The sequence below is a fragment of the Cryptomeria japonica genome, chromosome 2, assembly GCF_030272615.1.
Source record: "Cryptomeria japonica chromosome 2, Sugi_1.0, whole genome shotgun sequence".
In the NCBI taxonomy this organism is placed as follows: Eukaryota; Viridiplantae; Streptophyta; class Pinopsida; order Cupressales; family Cupressaceae; genus Cryptomeria; species Cryptomeria japonica.
In genome coordinates, this window is record NC_081406.1 from 4,775,915 (window position 1) to 4,797,299 (window position 21,385).

Below are 21,385 nucleotides of genomic sequence, written 5' to 3' on the forward strand. Positions count from 1 at the left end.
TGATTTATCTGGTGAATTAACCGCACCTGATATGCAGCCACTTGAAATCACTAATTCACAGGTTACTTCAGTTGAGAAACTGACAACTCAACCAGGAGTGGATATTCCACCTACAAAGGAATAACTAGTGAAATCCCAATTGCCACCTGTTTCACAGAACATTCGGAAGGAATATGATGCAAAATTTGATACATAGATCTCTTAGCGAGAAACAAAGAAAGAACAAGAAAAAGGAGGCAGTGTTAAGGTTACAACCTCTGAACCGGTAACTTCATTAGTCATTCAATAGACTGATGAAGATGACTCATTAGGAATCTCATGGCCTATAATTGTTGATAATATGAGTGCATCTAAAATGATGAAGATTGCAAGTATCATGCAATCTAGGGCACACAAGAAGAGACTTAAAGAACAAAGAATGGAAGAAGAAACCATTCAGAATGCTGTAGATATTCTGATGAGTCTGCTACCGGAAATAACTACAGGGCATTTGACAACACTTATTAGAAAACTTGGTCAATTGGTTGTTGATGCATCTGATCAAATTAAGTCACTTGAAGAAGCAACACAAACATATGTTGAGAAGAGTTATAGGAAGAAGCATGGAGAGCAACTTATGAAAGAGATTGATACAGGAAAACTGGCTCTATCGTTTAATAAAGATTTATTAAGACAAGCTATTGAAAAAGGAAGAAGATATCTTGCATCTACTTCTAATGTTTCATTATTTTTTGCTGATATCAATAACAGACAAACTGAAACTGAGCAAGAGCTAGAAAAGATATGCAATGCATATGTACCACTTCAAGACTCTATTTTTGCTTTTAGCAAATCTGTGGATGATTTGCACAACAGGTTAGATATCTATGATCTTGAGAAAGCAAAAAGACTCTGGTCACTGAAGGAGTTAAAGAGTCAACTCACATCCCAAGTGGACATACTACAAAGAGCCTACATGACTGCAAAAGCCATTTTGGCTATTCCAGAAACCTGTACACTTGATTCCATGGAAGAGTTCCACACTTAGATTATGTCTACACTTGAGTTCATTGAGAACTTGTTGGAGACATGGGAACATTCTTTATCTCAATTAAAGAGGAACTATAATGCTACTTTTATGAGGATTGCAAATGCATGAATCTTGATTCAGTTTTTCAAGTTTTTGTGTATGTAAAACATTTTGATAAACATTTTCTATATATATATATATGTATTTTGCTTTTCAATTTGGCATTGTTGTCAAAGGGGGAGTAGAAATATGTATGTGTTTTGAAAATTTTGTATGTATATGTATATGTGTATAATTTTTTTTTTGTAAGCACACTTAGCAGTATTACTGTAAAATTTTCTAAGTGTTGCCATCAATGCCAAAGGGGGAGATTGTTGGCTTGATGATGATTGAAATGAACAACTTCATCATATGTTGTCATTGATGAAACACATACACACACATATGTTCATATTGTCTATCGGTGTGACTTCAAAGTTGTTTATACTGCAACCGGTATACTAAAGGTTTATATCTAATTGGTACACGGTGATAACCGGTATATGTATGAAGACAACTAGTGGAGATTCATAACTCGACATCAACATGAAGATCCAATGGAGATTATCACAGGAGCATCAAAGGTTAAAAGGATTATATGCCTAACTCTAACCGATATTGTTGTGCCAATTGATACTTGTTGATTATGTGATGAGTTATCACTAGTCGTGATGAGTTATCCTCACCGACGAATTTGGCGGTATTTTTGTGATGAGTTATGATTGTTTGACCAGATACACTACACCTAGGAAATTGTGTTATGATTTCTAGAGGTCGACATGAAATCTTAATGTCTATATATTGACATCACAATGAATTATTTTTTGCATGAGAAGCGAAGGAGATATGTTATGTGCAAAGACAAAATAATTAAGTTGCAGAGTATGTTGGTAAAGAAGTGTTGAGTGTGCAGAAGAGGATCTATACAAGCAAGTTGTGCTATTACTAGATCACACTACCTGTTGTTTTCTAACAATTACAACATAACTCAAATCCCCTAACCGAGTAAGCTCTAACAAGCTTCATTGTACAAATCCTCTAACAAGGTGATCCATTAGTTTGGATTTAGAAATCCTCTACCAAGGTTACTCCTAACAAGGTACTACCTTTTATAGGGTACAACTTTTAACTAAGCTTTGGGATATTTAACAGGATTCACTCCTAGCATAGCACTTGGTAGACCCTAACCGGTCAGTTATCTATTTCTGTAGATAGTTAACTTGTGAGTCCCATGTCACCGTGGTTTTTACCTATTTTGGATTTTCCATGTATAAACACTTGTGTTATGGTGGATGTCTTATTTGCTGTGGATGCTTTTATATCATTTTGGATCACATGCATATTGTTTAACAAACTTGTTAAGTTTATCTACCGGTCAGTGTTTAAAGTAGTTTTATTTTTGGTGTCACTGATTCACCCCCCCTCTCAGTGCTTTTCAAGTCCATCAATTTAAAAATCTTCATTATTATTATATTTAAAAAAAATATTTATAATTAATTAATCTATTTTAAAAAATTCTTTAAAATATTGATTAAAATAATTTAAGCTGACTTTTGTAATATTTTTACATTAAAAACATGAAACATTAGAAGAATGTATAATATCAAAAAAGGATAAAAAAATTACATGATCAAAATTCATAAATATTTTATCTTTCTAAGAGGCTTCATATTTTTTTGAACTTTTTAAAGTTGGGTTTTACTTGTAATTTTAAAAATAAAAGTTAAGATTTTAACTTTAACAATTTTAATATAATTTTAATTTTTTTTCTTTCTAAGAATCATTTTAATATTTAAAATTTATTTAATTAAAAATTTAACTATATTTATACTCAATTTTATAATAGTTTTTTATTTGTTAATATTGAGTTTCTCTCTCCCTCTCACTTCCTCTTTCTATACTTCTTTACTTCTCTATCTTCTTTATATTTCTCTCCCTCCCTCCCTCTTTATCTATTTATATATCTGTAGTCCTTTCTATCTCTATCTCTATCTCTATCTCGATATCTCCCTCACTCTCTCACACACTCCCTATTTCTCCCCTTATCTCTATCTCTTTATATTTTTCTCACTCACATACACACACTCTCTCTCCTTGTCTCTCTCTCTCCAATAAAAATATACATTCCCCCCCAATCGTTAATATGGTTATTGTAGATGTCGTTATTGCTCCTCCCTCTCCACTATTATAATATTTATCGGTAGGGCTATTAGATGCATTATTCAATTAATCAAGTGGGGTTGGAATTCTAATTGTGTTGTTCAATACACGAGTTGGGTAAAGCTAACGTTAACTTCATTAACATAAAAGATCTTCAATTAAATTTTACCTTTAATTTCTTATCGGCGTATCCCTTGAACCTCCTATAGGCGCAAGTGCCAGTAACAATAAGCTTTTTACTTCTTTGTTCATATCATATTATTCTAAACCATGTCTTTTTATATATTATTTAAGTTTTCTTAATAATATTGTTTCTAATATTCTATTGGAACACTCGAACCTTCCACAAATCCTTGTTTCCTCTAAACACAAGCAAAATAATAATCTTCCTATTTTTTTTAGTATAGTAAATGATTTATATTTATTACAACATATTATAAATTATTATAACTATTAAATTCAATTCTCACATTTTTCAATTTGTACCTTCCAATATATCATTTAACATATTTTTTACTATAGCATAATCATATCTCTATTTAAACATAGATATTAACAATAAGACGTGTACATTTTCCCAATAAAAAAAATCTCAATTTAATAGAGACCACATTACTATTTTGTATGATAATTAGATATTCCAATCCTACATTTACATTTGTATCAATGGTATACGTTAGAAGCTACACGTGTTACTCGCAACCATATCTAATCATAAAAAAAAAGAATGGCAGCCCTAAGCTATATTGTGAGATTCTCCATACATCACGAGAGGGACAATGGCTGCAAAAGTTGACCGTCTCATCCAAGAATATTTGCAGCATGTGATTGCAATATTTGTAGAGATCCATAAAATCAAACTCTTTTATACTTAATGTTTCAAGAAATATTAAATAAATACCTTATTTGTATCATCTTTAATGATCCAAGAGTATGAAAAACAATCTCCTCCTAAATTTTAAACTCAAGTCCTTCTCTTCCTATCATTTTTATTATTATTTATTATTTATATAAAGTTTTTTAATGCAAGATTACCCTTTTTTAGTACTGTTCTCTGATCCAAGCACAGAATTGCCACTTCAACTAACATTCGTACAATGATGCAGATGAAACACACTCATCGGGGAATATATTTTCTTACTCTTAAGTTAGAAAAAACAAATATTCTTACTCTGGGAGCGAAGTATTGCTGTAAAATATTCCTTACAGCCCTTTTGGATAGCTACATTTTAATATTTTTTAATTTCTAGATGAGATTCAAATGATCCACGGAACCACTGACCTACAATGTATATGTAAGACAAAGGAGATTCTGTTTACTGAAAATTAATGCAATCCAAAAGCAGATATTGGGGTGTATTAGTAAGATCGTGTGATGTTTTTTTAACTCTCCTTGCATTCATAAAAGGTGTTGCAATCCAAAAAATGGACCTCATGATCTGCTAATCTCGTCTTAGAATTTTTCTTCTTGTTCTGTTTGATGTTTTACAATTGCTTATGTGCTTTTTCCAGTCCTTGCCCTGTAACTATTTCCAATATAAAGTTGCTGTTTAGGAGGTAGCATCATAGGTATCAACATGATTTAACAGTGCTTGTGTGCTTTGTGGGTGCCCTTATCTTGGGATTAATTCCAAGACGCAGATGTTGTTTTAAAAGATTGCTGCACTTTATCCATTTTAAGGATTAATATCCTCATCCCTGAGTTGTATAGTTGTCCAATAAGCACAGTGTAATTGTGGAAGGATGGAGAAGGAATTGGCACAAGAAAAACTGATGGAAGAAGGCAAGGGACCTAAAGATGGCAAGCAGATAACCACACAGAAAGAAGAAGTAGCAGAACAAGATGGTGGGCAGTCTGTGCAGAAGAAGGCCAAACGAGTGGTTACGTTGGATGTTTTCAGAGGCCTTACTATTGTGGTATTTATACTAAATATATATGATAATAATCCAAGTTACAGAATGAAGACACCGTTTCGGATATGTATAATTATGAGCTTAAAACATGGTGGTGTATATGGTGCAGATAATGATTCTAGTGGACGATGCAGGAGATGCATACGCGCGTATAACCCATGCTCCTTGGAATGGCTGCAATTTAGCAGACTTTGTCATGCCCTTTTTCCTCTTCATTGTAGGAGTTGCTATAGCCCTTGCTCTCAAGGTATATGTATATCTTTGCTTTAGTCCATCTGTATTCAACCGTAGACTAGGAGTATACATAAATGTTGACTTGAATTCTGTTTTGTTGGATTCTTCTGAATTCAAATTTCTGCTGCCTAGAAGTATTTGTGTCCGAAGTTGTCTAGATTTACTAAAATTTTAATCTGAAAATTAGAAGCTTGCTTTAAATTCAGTGACATATCTCTTAATTAGGATTTAGTTATAAATGACAACGTTTAAATGGGTGAAACATTTGAGTCTATAATAGTTTCCTCAGGCAATGGTACCTTGGAGGAGAGTGAGAACTATTGTAATTATCTCTGTGGTTGCTGTTAAGGTAAACTAGCAGCAATTATCTGCTAAACAACGCAATTGCTAGCTATCCCCTACAGTTCTTCAGGATTCTGCATCCAAGTTACGGAGTCTGAGAAAATTATATACTACGCAGGGGTCCTACCATTTGAAAACCTTAGCTTTAAATAGGACAGCTGCTGTAAACTTCCAGCCCCTTCTTCTGGGTAGCAGCTCAATTTTTCCTGTGAAAAAGTTAGTGGCTCCACTTTTTAGCATTAATTTTTCCTGTGAAAAAGATAGTGGCTCCACTTTTTAGCATTCAAGATTCCAATTATTTCTGCATCCCCTGTTTGAAATGTTTCATAGGGCCAGTGCAGAAACCATACTAACCCCCTCGCCCTGCCCCCACAAAGAGACTGTGGCCATAGAAATCAATGCCCATGATTTTGCTCAATTTTAGGGCTATTTATACTGTGACATGGATGTATTGTTCCCCATTATTACTCTTTCTCTTCAAATATATTTTATATAAATTCTGTTGTTACAAAAAAGATATTTTGTGTTCTCTCTTCTCTTTATTATTTGTTTCTAAGTATCATTACTCTATTAACAATGTCTTTATATCTAGATTAGTTTTATTGCTTTCCTTATATAATTGATTAGGAAATTGTTTCATTCAAGCGCATTATTTCCTTTATTTAGTATTAAAGCTTGGTTGGCTTCTTAGATCTGTGAGAGGAGTAGAACTTATTTGACATTTAAACTATTGGGATGCATAGGAGGATCTATTTTTAAGGTACATAGCGATGGCAAGCTCTAGTGGAGGATTTGAGATCAAGAAGTTCAGTGGCACCAACTTTGAGTTTTGGAAGCTCAAGATGAAGGACTTACTTGTAGACAGAGACACAGGTTGCAATATTTGGCTCGAAACCTACAGTCATGACTAAATTGGAAAGTGTTGGATCAGAAAGAAAGAGCCTAGTTAGTCTTTGTTTTTTAGATTCAATCCTTTTGAATTTTTCGAGAGAAGCCCTCACTGACCTCCTTTGGAAGATATTGGGAAACCTAGGTCCTATACTATACTAAAATCTTTTGTAAATAAGGTTTTCCTAAGGAACAAGTTGTATTCTTTGTGGATGAGTGATGGAGACTGTTGCAGAGCATCTAAACACATTCCACATTATCGTGAGTCAGTTATAATCGATAGATGTAAAGATGGATGAAGAAGATCAATTCATTACTCTGCTGTGTTCATTGCTAGAGTGATGGGATAACCTTGTCATGGTGATGAGCAGCATCATCTCCAAATGGAAACTTTAGAAGGTAGTGGGTGCCAAATTTAGTCAAGGTTTGAGTGTCCAACTAGGGACTATAAAACTTTGCCAACTAAGTTACACAAGTGTATCAATAAATTTGGTGTATAGGGAATTTTAGCACCTACAAGGAATCCCACAACGAAGCGATCAGTCAAGGCTACAAAAGTTGATGGAAAATGGTTTCCAATTTCTCAGCCTAGTCTGGATTTGTAGAGACAAAACTTGCTTTGACAAAGGATGTAGTAAAATGAAATACACAAAACATAACACGATAGAGCAATAGAAAAAAATACACAAAGAACAAAACTTTTATTGAGTCAACAAAAAAGCTTCATGAGCTTGTTGCACAATAGGCATCAACCTTTTAATTACAAATTAGGTCAAAGAGATCTCAATACTTTGGTCTATTATTCAGCTGTGCTTCCAGCTGACTGTCCTCAAATGATATCGGTCTTCTTTTTATATAGAAGATGTAAAAATAATGTATTGGCTGGAAGTGTATTATACCATCAGGGGCAAGAGTGATAAGGACCAATGGCCCCAAAATTAAATAATTTGATTATTTGTAATAAACCCCCTTGTTGCCGGGAATAATCATTATGTTATGTTGTTATATTATGTTTATGTTGTCGTCGGTAATAATGAGTTACGACGGTCAGTTAGTTAGCCGACGGGTAGGTAGTTGGAGTCGCGACGGTTGTGTTGCACCCCTTCGGGTATTATATATTGTGTACCTTTTCTTCGAAGTAGGATCATGATAGTCGTGTGAAATGTAATGTTATAAGCACGTGATGTACATGAACTGTTGAATTAATACAGAGACTGGTTATTTAATGTATTTCCATTATGTTCTGTGCATTTATTTTCTGCATTTAAACAGTTAACTGTACGGCAGGAAAAAAATTGTGAAAAAAACCACCGCACGGGGCCATACGGCAGATGACTGTACGGCTGGAAGAAAGGAAAAAAAAAGGAAGAAAAACGTGAGGCCACTGGCTCCACCAAAGGTGGAACCATCGACAGTGGGACCACTGAAGGTGGAACCACCGACGGTGGGACCACCGTACGATGGAACCACCGAAGGTGGTCACACCGGTGGTGGGACCACTGATGGTGGATGCCACCGAAGGTGGATGCCATCGTGCGGTGGTCAACCGCACACCCAACATAAACCCCCGCACAGCCGCACACATCGCACACAAAGCCGCACAGCCACTCCGTCGTCATGGTCCGCCGTACGGTGGAGGGGTGTAGGCCGCACGGGAAGGTGGCCGCACGATTGGGAAGGTGGCCGCATGATCAGAGGTGCCAGTGCTGTTGTTGACCGTACAGGGAGGTTGTATGGCCGGGGTGCCATCGGGGACATTACAGTGCCGAAAAAAAAAACAAAAAAAATAAAATGACGACGACCAGATTTAAAATGATTCGCTGGAGTTTGAAGCCAGGACACTGGAAATTCAGAGTGGAAAAGAAGGGTTTTTGGCATCTTAAAATATCACAGAAATGCTGTGCGCCATGGACTTTCGTATGGTTCTGAGGGTTGTAAATTGGTGTTAGCGGCTGGGGCGCTGTCCCTCGACCTCGCCCTGTATTGCGACAGGGAGCGCACTTGGGGCGCTGCCCCAGGACCCCGCGAGGGGCGCTGCCTCTCGACCCCGCTGGGGCGCTGCCCCTCGACCCCGCTGGGGGCGTTGTCCCTAGACCCCCAGTTTATTTTTGAGCTATAGAATACCACGGGAAGTGTTGTGGTTGTCCGTACTGTGAGAAAGAAGCCTGTAGCTAAGCATTGGCGGGGAAGCCATAAGCCATAGAGGGAGACGGATTTGGAGGTTGCGAACAAACAGAGTTTGAGGGAAGGCATTGCAGGTCCGCGCAATTGTATGACAGCAGAGAGTTATTCAGTTCAGTTAGCAGCCTTTGGGGAGTGTGATGGAGGATTTGAGGTGTCTCCTAGCCTTTGTGCTAGCGGGTTGTGGCCACCACCAGGCAGGATAGGTACGCTTTGAGGAACTTGGAGTATGTCTCAGCTGGACGTGAGGTTGCCTTGGTGGATGTAGAGAGGGCTTGGGAGGAGTTGACCACCAAGTTGGAGGCAGTTCTAGCGTGAGACTTAGCTCAGCGTACCCAGGAGTTGGATGCCAAGAGGGCAACGTCGGTGGCTATCGAGATAGTATCATTTGAGTAGCAGTTGGTGGAGGCTGAGACTGAAAAGCATGTTTTGCAGACAAGTTTGGTTTAGGCACAGGAGGATTGTGATGTCAAAGGAAGCACTTGAGCATAGGATGGTAGTAGGAAAGGGTTTTTAAGCGAGGACGCAGCAGGTGTATAAGTTTCGGGCTCGACTGGCGTCAATAGTTCTTGCCGTTCATCTCTATTTTGTATTAAGTCGTCGGAGTCGACTTCTTTTCTTGGGGGGGATGATGTTGCCAGGAATAATCATTATGTTATGTTGTTATATTATGTTTATGTTGTCGTCGGTAATAATGAGTTACGGCGGTTAGTTAGTTAGCCGACGGGTAGGTAGTTGGAGTCGCGACGGTTGTGTCGCACCCCTTTGGGTATTATATATTGTGTACCTTTTCTTCGAAGTAGGATCATGATAGTTGTGTGAAATGTAATGTTATAAGCACGTGATGTACATGAACTATTGAATTAATATAGAGACTGGTTATTTAATGTATTTCCATTATGTTCTGTGCATTTACTTTCTGCATTTAACCGTTTACTCGAGAGGGCAAACACCCCTTAGATTTTTTTTGATTTTTCAATAATAATTACAGAGCAAACACAATAACTTGTTAAGGTTAGAGAAATAATCCAGAAAAACTGAAAGGGAACCCTTCCACCTTTTGTTCACCGAGAGCTCAATCTAGGAGGGTGAGAGCATACGGTGTTTTGGGGATCGTTAGCACCATAAACCAACTGAAAAGCTGAATACAATAATGGGTGGCAAGCCAACCCCTTTCGCTTATCGAGCAGGTAAACAAGAAACTTGGCGGTAAACCAGCCAAGAGAACAACACTCCAAAACACAAATCACTCAACCACAATGTTTCAGCAGGAGGACTGAACACAACAAAAGCTCAACTTGACCGCTTATGCAGCGGGAGGATCATTACAAACATACTAGCACTCGACCACTTACTCAGTGGGAGGACAAAAGTACATAAACTGAATTACAGAGCAAGTAGGTGGCTAAGCCAGCCTCTTCCACTTATGCAGTGGGCTAGAAACATCAGAAATGGTTAGTAGTACTACTACTTAACCATACAATTTAGAAAGAAAAGATTAGAGATGATATCCAATGCAGATTACAGCAAGAAACAACTATCAAATTAACTCAAATCATGCTACTACTGGTGTACCAAAGATCTAAAGTCAAACAAGCATAACTAGTCTCAACCGGCAACACCAAAATGATAATGACTCACTCAAATGAAGTCGGAAACACGCCAAATCAAATGCGAATGAAAGATATAACTTGGACGATAAAACATGAACACAAAACTTGCAGTCCAGTCGCCTCAAAACAGCAACACACATCCCAATGCACCCATGGAATGGTACTGCCCTGTCATGTCCCCTCTTTAGTATGACATGACACTTTACGTGGATTTGCCTATTCCAGACTCTCGTAGGCAGATGGTTGTGGTGAGAGAGTCATTTTGGCGTTTATTTGGTGAATGGATGGCTCATTATGCTCTTGGAGACATTATATTTTATTATTTGGGGCCAAGATGTTATATTTTTAAATTGAGGTGCACTTTTTATTTTATGAAGTAACTTTTTATCTAAAAAGTGCAATGAGGCTTCTAGAAGATTCTATTATGGATACTTATAGAAAGTCATGGATACTTCTAGAAAGACTAAGAGGCTTCTAGAAGATTCTATTATGGATACTTCTAGAAAGTTATGGATACTTCTAGAAAGACTAAGAGGCTTCTAGAAGATTCTATTATGTGTATAAATAGACCCCATGGGTCTCTCATTTGGCATCCAAGTTTATTTTTTCTCTAGTGCATCTACTTGAGCATTTGTGGAGCTTGAAGGTCTACAAGTATTCAGCTGAATCATTGGGAACGATACCTCCCAAGTGATTGCATAACTGAGGGGGTGAAAGATCCTCTGAAGGGTTGCTCTTCGGAATTGGTACTCAGCCAATTCAGGTGTGCTTAATTGGAATACTATCTTGTCAGGGTTCGATTTAGAGATCAGTTGCAAACTTACATCTTTGTTCATGTATCAATGAATGTCATTGTCTATCTTAGAAAGTCTGAAATAGTGATCAGAAATTAATTGCAACAGTTGTATACTTCAAACTCCCATATTTCTGAAGCATGTATGACATCTATTTGACATAATGTCAATTCTAGTATTGATGAAAAATTGAGTTGTTCCCTTGGTAGTTAAATTGATATATGTTTCCTATATACTTTGCAAATCAGTAAAGTGCTTAGTTGTAGATTGTACGTAACTTGTTGGACAATATTCCTTGAATCAAAATCATCAATTCTTCCATACATAAGCAAGGGATACTACAGGCCCAGCTGAAAGGTACGATTTGCGACTAAATATCCAATTCTCCAAATCAACAGCTATAAAATTGCAGACTATATCGCCTCCATGCCACGTTTTGATAGAGCCAATACCCAGAATGAAGGAATCACTTGGTCAAGAGGTATGAGCAAAATATGGTTTCAGCAACTCTGCGACCAACAGCAAGAAAACACTCCAAAATCCACTCAAAACATTCCACACTCAGCAAAACACTCTCTAACAGCATTGGAAATACAACAACATAGCTAGGTACTATCTTCCAAGTACGAAATTGAGACTTAGCTAGGAAGCCACATTTTGAAGCTCAGATTTTCAATCACCAAACCGACAGCATAATGATGCAATTTCACAAGATGATCCAAATGAGAGCCCAAGGCTCTTATTTATAACACCTTCCCTCTCCAAATTCAAATTCAACTTCACCGAAATTCCCCTCAAAAATCAAATTGCATTTCACTCCATCATGCCTTGTGTTTGGCGTTCCCTTCTTAGGCAAGAAATTCGATATTTTCCCTTGGTGAAGACTTGCAACATAAAATGAAGTTAGCACATGAAATATGCCTCCTTTTTGACGCCAGTGACTTAGAAAAAATAACAATATAGCAAGCAGATAAATATTTCCCCCTAAGTCGCCCACAATACAAATAATCAGTAATAAAAATAATTAAATATTAAACCTTAGGATAAGGAAATAATATTTAATTAAATAACTTATAACTCCAATACTGATCAACAGCAAAATCAAGGATGAAGCTGTGCGATGAAGACCACTGAACTGTGCTGAATTAGGACCCTGTTCGAGACTGCTAAAAATAGAAATGCTCAACACAACCACTTACTAAAAATAGTAAGTCAAAGAAATATTGCTCCGAAAAACATGATCTTCGCACCCAGAGAAAGAGCTTGGAAAGCTCAGTAGAACTGCATCATCCAAACAGCCAAACCCTAACTTACTAAAAACAGTAAGTTCTCACTTCACCAAAGAATCAAATGCATGTTATGCCAACCTGGAGTTCATGGAAAACTTAGAAGGAAACCATAAGCAGAACTGGAGAATTCCCTCCTGACAAACCCTAAAAAACTCGTGTAGAACTCCACAAAAGTTGGAAACTCTAATTCTCCTTTCCAAATAGCCTACAGGTCTCCAAAATAGGCCAATGGACCACTTAATGCACATCACTGAGAAGGGGACATTACATTATTGGTCAGCCTTGAAACTTGGGGCATCACCTCATGTAGTAAGTTTACCGGTAACATGCAAAATCACCATCATTGATTCACCTTGAACTAGGAGTCGCCAAATTCAGTTAGTTTATGCATGGCACCGCTTAGGACTCATAATGAAGTAGGTAAAATTAAGAATTGGCACAAGTTTTTAAATGCTTGTTACACATTTCAAATAAGTTATTTTTACAAAGTGATCATTTCAATATTGGTGTTGTTAAATTCGGGAGATAGGAAACATGAACGTGCTGGTTAGACTCACATGAAAGTGGATTAGCACACATAGGATTGTTTTCTGGACTTGTGTTCTCATCTGCAATCAAATATCCTCATATGTAGTGTCGCATAACTTGCCAAGTCTTGATTGGGCCTATGATGACAAATATGAAGCTAGACACAAGTATGATGAGACACAGTGCCATGTAAGTGACAGATACTATTGCAAAAAATCTATAACCCTAGAAAAGTATCTGCAAAGTAAAAAAAACATTAAAAGAAAATATTTTTGTTGACTCAAGATTTCTCTTACACCATAGATGCTTTTGCATCAATGTTTAATTGTGAGATGTTGTTGGAAGGAGAAAGGCAAGAGTGAGAAAGGAGATCATAGATCTAAATCAATAGGTAGATCCAAGTCTTTAGGAAAATCCAAAAGTGAAATTCTGGAACGGAGAAAGGCCACATTCATAATATTTTTAAGAAGGTAAAAATGATCCAAATTCCAAAACCGCTATAGAAGAATCTAATGCTGTATTCTTGGCATTTTTGAGCATGTATGCATGGCTAATTGATTCTTGTGTTTCATACCTCGACACTCTCCACAAGGATTGGATTTTTGAGTATAAAGGATATGATGGAGGTAAAGTCTTTCTAAGAGACAGTTATTCTCAGTGTCTTGTTGGTCCCGGGAAAGTAAAGTCTTTCTAGGAGGCAATTATACTCAATGTATTGTGATGAGAGCCATACTTGGCCTATTTCATACAACATGATACTCATTCTCATGTTCCATTTTCATACCTTATCATACTATTTTACCACTTTACGCTGCATATGATTTAATATAATTAAGTAATATTTAATTTAGTTTTTAGATAAAATAAGTGAATAATAATTATTCGATTGTATTTACTAATATTTGCTTCCATTATGTTAAGAAAATATATCGTGTAGCATGTTGATTGAGGGAGAAGAATGTAGACCTTCTTGTCACTGGTGTTAAACTTCTTGTTGCTTGTGTCAAACTTCCTGTCATTTGTGTCAGACTTCGTGTCACCTGTGATAGACACCTTGCCACTCGTGGGTGCACATATATTAGCAAATTAATTCCGACTATTAAATTATTTTCTCATAAAATAATTTGGTTATATAGTTATAACCAATTAATCTTTAGTTTTAATTTGATGGAGGATATGTCCTAATGCCAAAAACAATATTCTATTTTATTGTAAACATGAGCTAAATAAACTCCTACATTTTAGGGTGAGTTGTTTTCGACAAATAAAACAGTCAAATGTGAGCCACAAAATTATAGCAAAGTGGCATGAAAATAGGAAACAACTTGCACAAATATTTACTATATAAATATGAGCTATCTGAGAAGAAAAATGGGAGAATCGATTTGTCTTACCTTTGGTAAATAAAATATATTTGATGTGACTAAATTGGTGTCAAGAAATTCATTTCAGCACGAGGCAGACTGAGGAGGCAGGGCACCCACTTCTTGGAATGCCTGGTGATTTTTGTAGCTTTCATAGTTTGTGTTTATTTATGTTCAAGCAATGTGTTTATTTCTAGTAGCATGTTTATTTCCATTTATTTCCAGCAACATATTATTTTTGATATTGTTTACTGTTTATTGCTTATGGTTTGATTGTGAGATCTAATGATTATCCTTGTTAATGGCTGTTCATAACTTTACAGCTGTGACTCTAATTTTTAGAATTATTATCGTTGTTCTTCCTGTCACAGAGATGCTACAATACCGGTTACAATTCCTGTGGCAGTTTCTGTCGTAGAAATACTGCAGTTCCCATAGCAGTCCCTATCATAGAAGCGAAACAAAATCACTAATATGATTTTCACTTAGGTAGTTGATTGAATTTAGAATGCATCTTTATCTCCACTCACCTCCTTACTTGCAGCCCTTGTGCATACAACCATGACAACTTTTGCAAGTTTATGCCCCCAGATTGACACTTGGACCAAAGTTGAATCTAGCTATTGTATAGTATGAAAATAGAACCGGCTAGGACATAAGATCAAGATCCACTTTCATACTAACATTGGAATGCAAAATCACCTAGAGGAGTGATTGTATTTGACTAACTCTTGTAAAAGAGAGTCAAATGACACTTCTAGGGTTTCTATTCCTTTGTTGCTATGGAAAGTGAATGAACTATGGAGATATGTTGATGTGATGCAAAACTATTGCTAAAATATGAAGAAAGTAACACTTAAATTGCTATAAATGACTGATAGGTAGTTAGAAATGCTATAACAGACACAAAAATGGATAGGGAATCTGATTGTGCACTTGTGACTAAAATTTGATGCTGATTTGGCAGAACCGGGGTGCCCAGCTCCTTGGTTTTTTGAGGTGTAGGAGAATTTGGAATTTGAAGCTGTCTGGAATCCACCACTGAAAATTGATGCAAAATTTTGAGGACTAGGGCACCCTGTTCCCAAAAAATTAGGTCCAAATTCTGATAATTGGTCTATACTAGGCTCCTGATGCTATCCGAGGTCTTTCAGCTATGTTGCATACTTGTAGCTGCACACAAGAGGAAAGAAAGGAGGTTGTGGATAGGGGTTTGCCTTAGGTCAAACCCGGGTTTGGAATTAACCCTAATTGAAATAGAAATTGAATATTCACACATAGCTCTGTTACCAGCATCCCTCTAGCTGTCCCACGCTATGGCAATTTTCTCCTTTGGTTCGCAGCCTCTTCTATTGACCATACTACATTACCGCACAGGCCTCTTTCTTCTTTCTTCCTCACAACTATCTTTTCCTGTAGAAAACCTTCACACTTTCCACTCTCTCCAAAACTGTTTTGTTGATGTGTTTTTTTATGCATTTAATACACAAAATAAAATGCTGTATTTTATCCTATCTTGAACAAAATCTTGTAATATCCCAATAATTTTTTTTTTTTGAATTTTTAAGGCCGGCAATACATCAACAAGAAATTAACCCGTTAAGGTTAGAAAACATAACTGAAAACCATACTCGAAAGTAACCCTTCCACTTTCTGATCGCCAAGTGCCCAATGTGGGAAGGTGAGAGCATACAGTGTTGAGGGGATCATTAGTTTAAGAAAACTGAAACATAATGCAATGTTTGGGTGGCAAGCCAGCCCCTTCCACTTATCCAACGGGAGAACAAGGAAACTTGGCAGTAAACCAGCCAAGTGAGATACACAAAATACGAATCACTCAACCACAATATTTGAGTGGGAGGACTGCAATTACATAATAACCTCAACTCGATCGCTTATGCAGCGGGAGGACCATTACACAAGCTATCACTCGACCACTTATTCAGTGAGAGGACTGAAAATTACAAAGTTGCTGAATATTAGGTGGCAAGCCAGCCTCTTCCACTTATTCAGTGGGATGAGAGTTACAAAAATAGAACTGGTTAGTAGTACTACCACCTAACCTTACAATAATAGAGATGAGAGAAGGAGAGTAATGCAGATTTCCACAATAAGAACATAAATTTCTGTTACAATCAATCTGCAAGCTGAAATTACAAATCAGCAACCTATGGAAATGCCAAAATGCTCATAACTCCCTCATTATACATCCGACTCAATTCAAACTAGTCCCAAACCCACAATATATCACTCACAATAGCAACCAATCAAAACTACAACCCAAACAACCCCTTATAAATTTGGCACACATCCCAATGCAAGAGCAGAAACCCACGCCATACCTAGGAATTTCGATTTAGCATAATAAATTCAAAACTAAATCAAACAAGCTGTAAACTCACAAAGTTTATCGCCAATGCTGGGAAGAAAGAAGGAAATGATACCCATAATCGTCTGTCGCTCCAGTAGAGAGATATGAATGAAAAGGTACTTCAGCCACAGGCAAACCAGCAAGTCTCCAGAATCACTCCAACACCAAAAATGTCTATGGCAAGCTCTGAGAATGTAGAAGAATACAACGCACAACTAGGTACCGTATTTCAAGTACGAAACTGAGAAGCACTAGGGAGATGCACTCCGAAGCCTTAGGTTCTATCGCCAAACCGGCAGCATAACGTTACAATTTTTTTCAAGATCCTGAAATGGGAGCCCAAGCCTCATATTTATAACTTCTCATCATCCAAATTCAAATGCAAATTCCACTTCTTCCATTTGCATTATATTTCATCTTCATGTGTACCCAAGCGTGGCGCCATATACAAGAGTCAAACCCCACGCCAAAGACATGGACCCACGTTAACCACTTTTGGCGAAATTAGAGATGCAATATGAAAATGATTCTCCTTCAAATAATTTCGATATCCCTTAATACACATGAATTTCGCCAAACTTAGGAAATAATGGACATTAATCCCAAACTCCATAAATCAGTAACAATTAATCAAAAATAATTTAAATATTAAACCTTAGGATAAGGAATTAATATTTAAATGCATCACATGACTCCCGTACTGATTTTTTGACAAAACTAGGATGAGACTGAGCCAGGAAGACCACTGAACTGCTGCAGGATTAGGACCCTGTCCACTGCCAGAAATAGAATTATGCCACACTGCCACTTACTAAAAATAGTAAGTCAAAACTAATGCTCCGAAAAGCATGATCATCGCGCCCAGTGACAGAGCATGGAGAGCTCAGTAGGGCAATATCGCCAAAATAGCCATCTCCTGACTTACTAAAAATAGTAAGTCCTCACCTCATCAATGCTGGACCCTCATTCTTCATTCCACCTAGCCTACGGGTCTCAGGAATAGGCTAATGGACCATTGGAAGGTCATCAATGAGAAGGGGACATTACAAATCTCCTCAAATGCTAAACTTCGTGATCATACAAGGTGATTCCAAGGTTCCAAATATCAAGTCTTGACATGTGGATAAGCTCATTGGTTTGATGTGATATTGCTGGAATCACAAGGGGACTTACATTGTACACGGATGTTGTTGGAACATGAAGACTAACTGAACTTGAAAAAGAAATGGCAAAAGGAATTAAGGGTTAAGAAAGCTAATCTAATCCTAAGAATGTAGGAACTAATTGTTGATTAGGTGTAACCAAACCAAGCTTTGTTTCGCCATCAAGGAACAACTACACAAAGCTAGTGCAATCTCCTAAGGATAAACGAATGATTTTCATATCACCAATGCACATCAACCACACGAACAAAGAGCATGAAGTAATAGAAATTAAGCTTTCACACAAGTTTAGTCGATTGCACACTGCAATTTGCAATCAACAAATTACAAGTAGTATGAACATTAGGTACACCATTCATCAACAATGATATCTTTTGTAATGTCCCCTTTTCCGCTCTAGTTTGTTTTGGGGACTGTTAGCCTATTCCGAAGACCCGCAGGCTAGTTGGAAGCATAAATTAGGGTTTCCTACCTCTGGGAGGATGTTTCTGCATTTTCAAAGGCTTGCATGTTGGAATTTGTCAGTTTGGGTTCTAGATTCCTTCTGGGTTTTCAGAAAGCTTCGCAGTGAGGGTACTTGCATATCAAGTTATGGAGTTTGTTTGACTTACTATTTTTAGTAAGTGGAGGCAAAACCAGTTGAGTTCTCTGGGTTTTTCTGGGTTTTCTATGAGCTCTGCAATGGTATAACATGCAAACCAATTTGAGGACCTTTTCGGGACTTACTATTTTTAGTAAGTTTGGTAGCTGCTCAGAATGTGGTAAAAATCACTTTGGAAACACTTACTATTTTTAGCAGTATGCTATTTATAGTAAGTACTATTTTTGGTAGGGGTTCTGTAGCTCAACTCAGTGGCTATTTTTGACAGTATTATTTTGGCAGGATCCCGTGTTCACTCAGATGACTATTTTTAGCAGTTCAGTTCAAAGCTCCAACTCAGTTCAGTTTTGGTGATTTCCAGCATTTCAATCCCCGACTCAATTTGACAATAATCAGTATTTGAGAAGGTATTTTTAATATACTAATACCTTAGGCATAAGGTTTTAATATTTGATTATTTTATGGATGGACGACTTAGGAAAAAGGAGAAAATAATATTTTAATCCTGTCTATTTGGCGAAATATTTTACCTTCATAATGGGGTGCCAAAATGCAGTTTAATTTTATAACTTATGATTGGACGCCTTTGGAGGAAATTCTCATTAAAAAAAGGTTTATACTTAGTGTTATTTTAGCATTGGCTAAAGCTTGCATCCACTTGAGGGAATAATGTATTTGTTGCCAAATAAAATATTACTATTCCTTGGGCGATTTATTGTTGAGGGAAAATACTTTATAAAGTGAAATATTAATAAGGCAAGATGGACGCCTTATGGAGAAATAAGTTAATTTTATAATATATTTCACTTATCTACCTTGGATGCCACATTATGATTTTATTGTCATTTTTATAAAGTATATTTGCTTCTATGAAGTGAATGTGCAATTGGGTTTGGCATTCATTTGGAGGGATTGTGAATTTGAATTTGGAGGCACAAAGTCTATAAATAAGAGTGTTGGGCTCTTGTTTTTGGGTTCCTTGAATATTTGTAACGAAGCGTTGCCGAATTGGTGCCAGAGTTGAGCTTCGAAGTTGAGAGCTTCCTAGCAACCATCAGTTTCTTACTTGAAAGACAGTTTCTAGCTGATTATTTGTGACTATCTTTCATCCAAGAGATAGATTTTGCTGATCGAAGTGATTGGGAGATTTTTAGTTTTTGGTGTGTTAGGTGTGTTTCCAATTTGCTGGTTTTTGGAGTGGTTGTAGGTGATTTTCAGTCATATCTTCCTGCTCGAGTGTCTGCTTGTTTTGGGTATTTTATCATTCATTTACTATGTCATGAGCGATCCATCTTGTAAGTTTTCGTTGGTTTTCTTGGAGTATTGAATTTTGTTATGCAAGTCGAAGTTTTCTGCTGTAAATGCTTAATGCTGGGAGTGCTTTGGGTTGCATGCCATGGGTTTGGGCATTGTTAGTTGATGTCTTTCATTTCCATCCTTATCGCCATCATTGTATTTCTCATTTGCATCTGTTTGGAGGTGATTCTGACAAGTGTGGAAAGAGTTGTGAGCATTTTAGTGTGTTCGTAGCTTGCTGTTCTGCGTATTTTCAGTGTGTTATTGTTAATATCAGAATTTGCAGCTGGTTGTGTGAAGAGCTTTCTTGGTGTGCCTCGAGCTTTTGGTGTTGGGAGTTAATTTTGGGGTGTGTAAGTTCATTGGTGTAGAAAGAAGAAACTTGGTTATTATTTGCAGCTGTTGGTTCTCCATTCTTTACTTCTATGATTCATATTGTAATGCTGGTAGTAGTACTATTAACAGTTCCTATTGTTCTTTCTTGTCCCACTGTATAAGTGGAAGAGGCTGGCTATGCCGCCTATCTTGGAATAATGATTTTTCTTAGTTTGTAATCCATATTATGCAGTGTAAACTGATTAGTAGTACTAACAACCATCTGATTGGATTATTGCTTTAAGTTCCACTGCATAAGTGGAAGAGGTTGGCTTTGCCGCCTATTTTTTTGGATATTGTAATACTATCCTTCCACTGCATAAGCGGTAGAGTTGATTTGAATTTCATTTCTAGTCCTCCAACTGAACAAGCAGTTGAGTGATTGCATTCTTCAATTCTTTGGCTTGTCCTTGGTTGGTTTACTACCAAGTGATTGAATTGCTTTCAATATCCCGCTATATAAGCGAAAGGGGCTAGCTTGCCACCTAAAGATTGTAATCATTTTTAGTTATTGGCATCTAATGACCCCCTCGTCATTGTATTCTCTCACCCTCCCAGATTGGGCTCTCGGTGATCAAAAAGTGGAGGGTTAATTTCAGCATTATTGTATCTTGATTTCCAAATCTTAACGGGTTCTTGTTGTGATTGTAACTGGAAATAAATTGAAAAAAATTAAGGGGGATATTACTGTTGGTTGAAAACTTTGTACACTTGGGGAAATATACAAAATTGTGATTTCAACCACAGCACACGAGTAAAAACTCTCCTAATTAAGGGAAGGGTCCCCCTATCTAACTACAACTTTGGAAATAAAATAGGATGGGACAACAATCTTTCTTCTTTTTTCATGAAAGGCAATATCCTTTTCTCTTCACAGAAAAGGATAGCGATTGAATATGAACAACAGTGACCACTTTCAAGTGAAATAAGAGAAAGGAAATGAAGTTTCCTGAAAGCGCAAAGACTTCCGTCACTTCCTTCGGGACGGGACAACAATATCAAGCTCAAAGACTTGATTATGTGAAGTCCTATCTACTCTTTGTTATACTAAATTTTACAATGAATAAAAGATAACAACTCAAAGACTGGAATAATCTATTTTTTCAACACAAAGACAAGAACTAATGCAAGCTCAAAGACTTGCTGCTATTTCTTATCAAACAGTAATTTTTCCTCAAGAATAGACGCAAGCTCAAAGACTTGCTGCTCTTTCTAGAGATTTTC

The 21,385-nt window shown here is 37.0% G+C and overlaps 1 protein-coding gene across 1 annotated transcript in view; it reads left to right on the plus strand.

Moving 5' to 3' along the window:
* Window positions 1-4,111: 4,111 nt before the first annotated feature.
* LOC131052310 (uncharacterized) overlaps window positions 4,112-21,385 on the plus strand; it is a 51,393-nt gene continuing 34,119 nt past the window's right edge. The window contains exons 1-2 of the mRNA XM_057986937.2: window positions 4,112-5,125; window positions 5,232-5,369. Of these exons, the coding sequence (XP_057842920.2) occupies window positions 4,952-5,125; window positions 5,232-5,369 (312 nt within the window). The 5' untranslated portion in view covers window positions 4,112-4,951. The remainder of the gene's footprint in view (window positions 5,126-5,231; window positions 5,370-21,385) is intronic.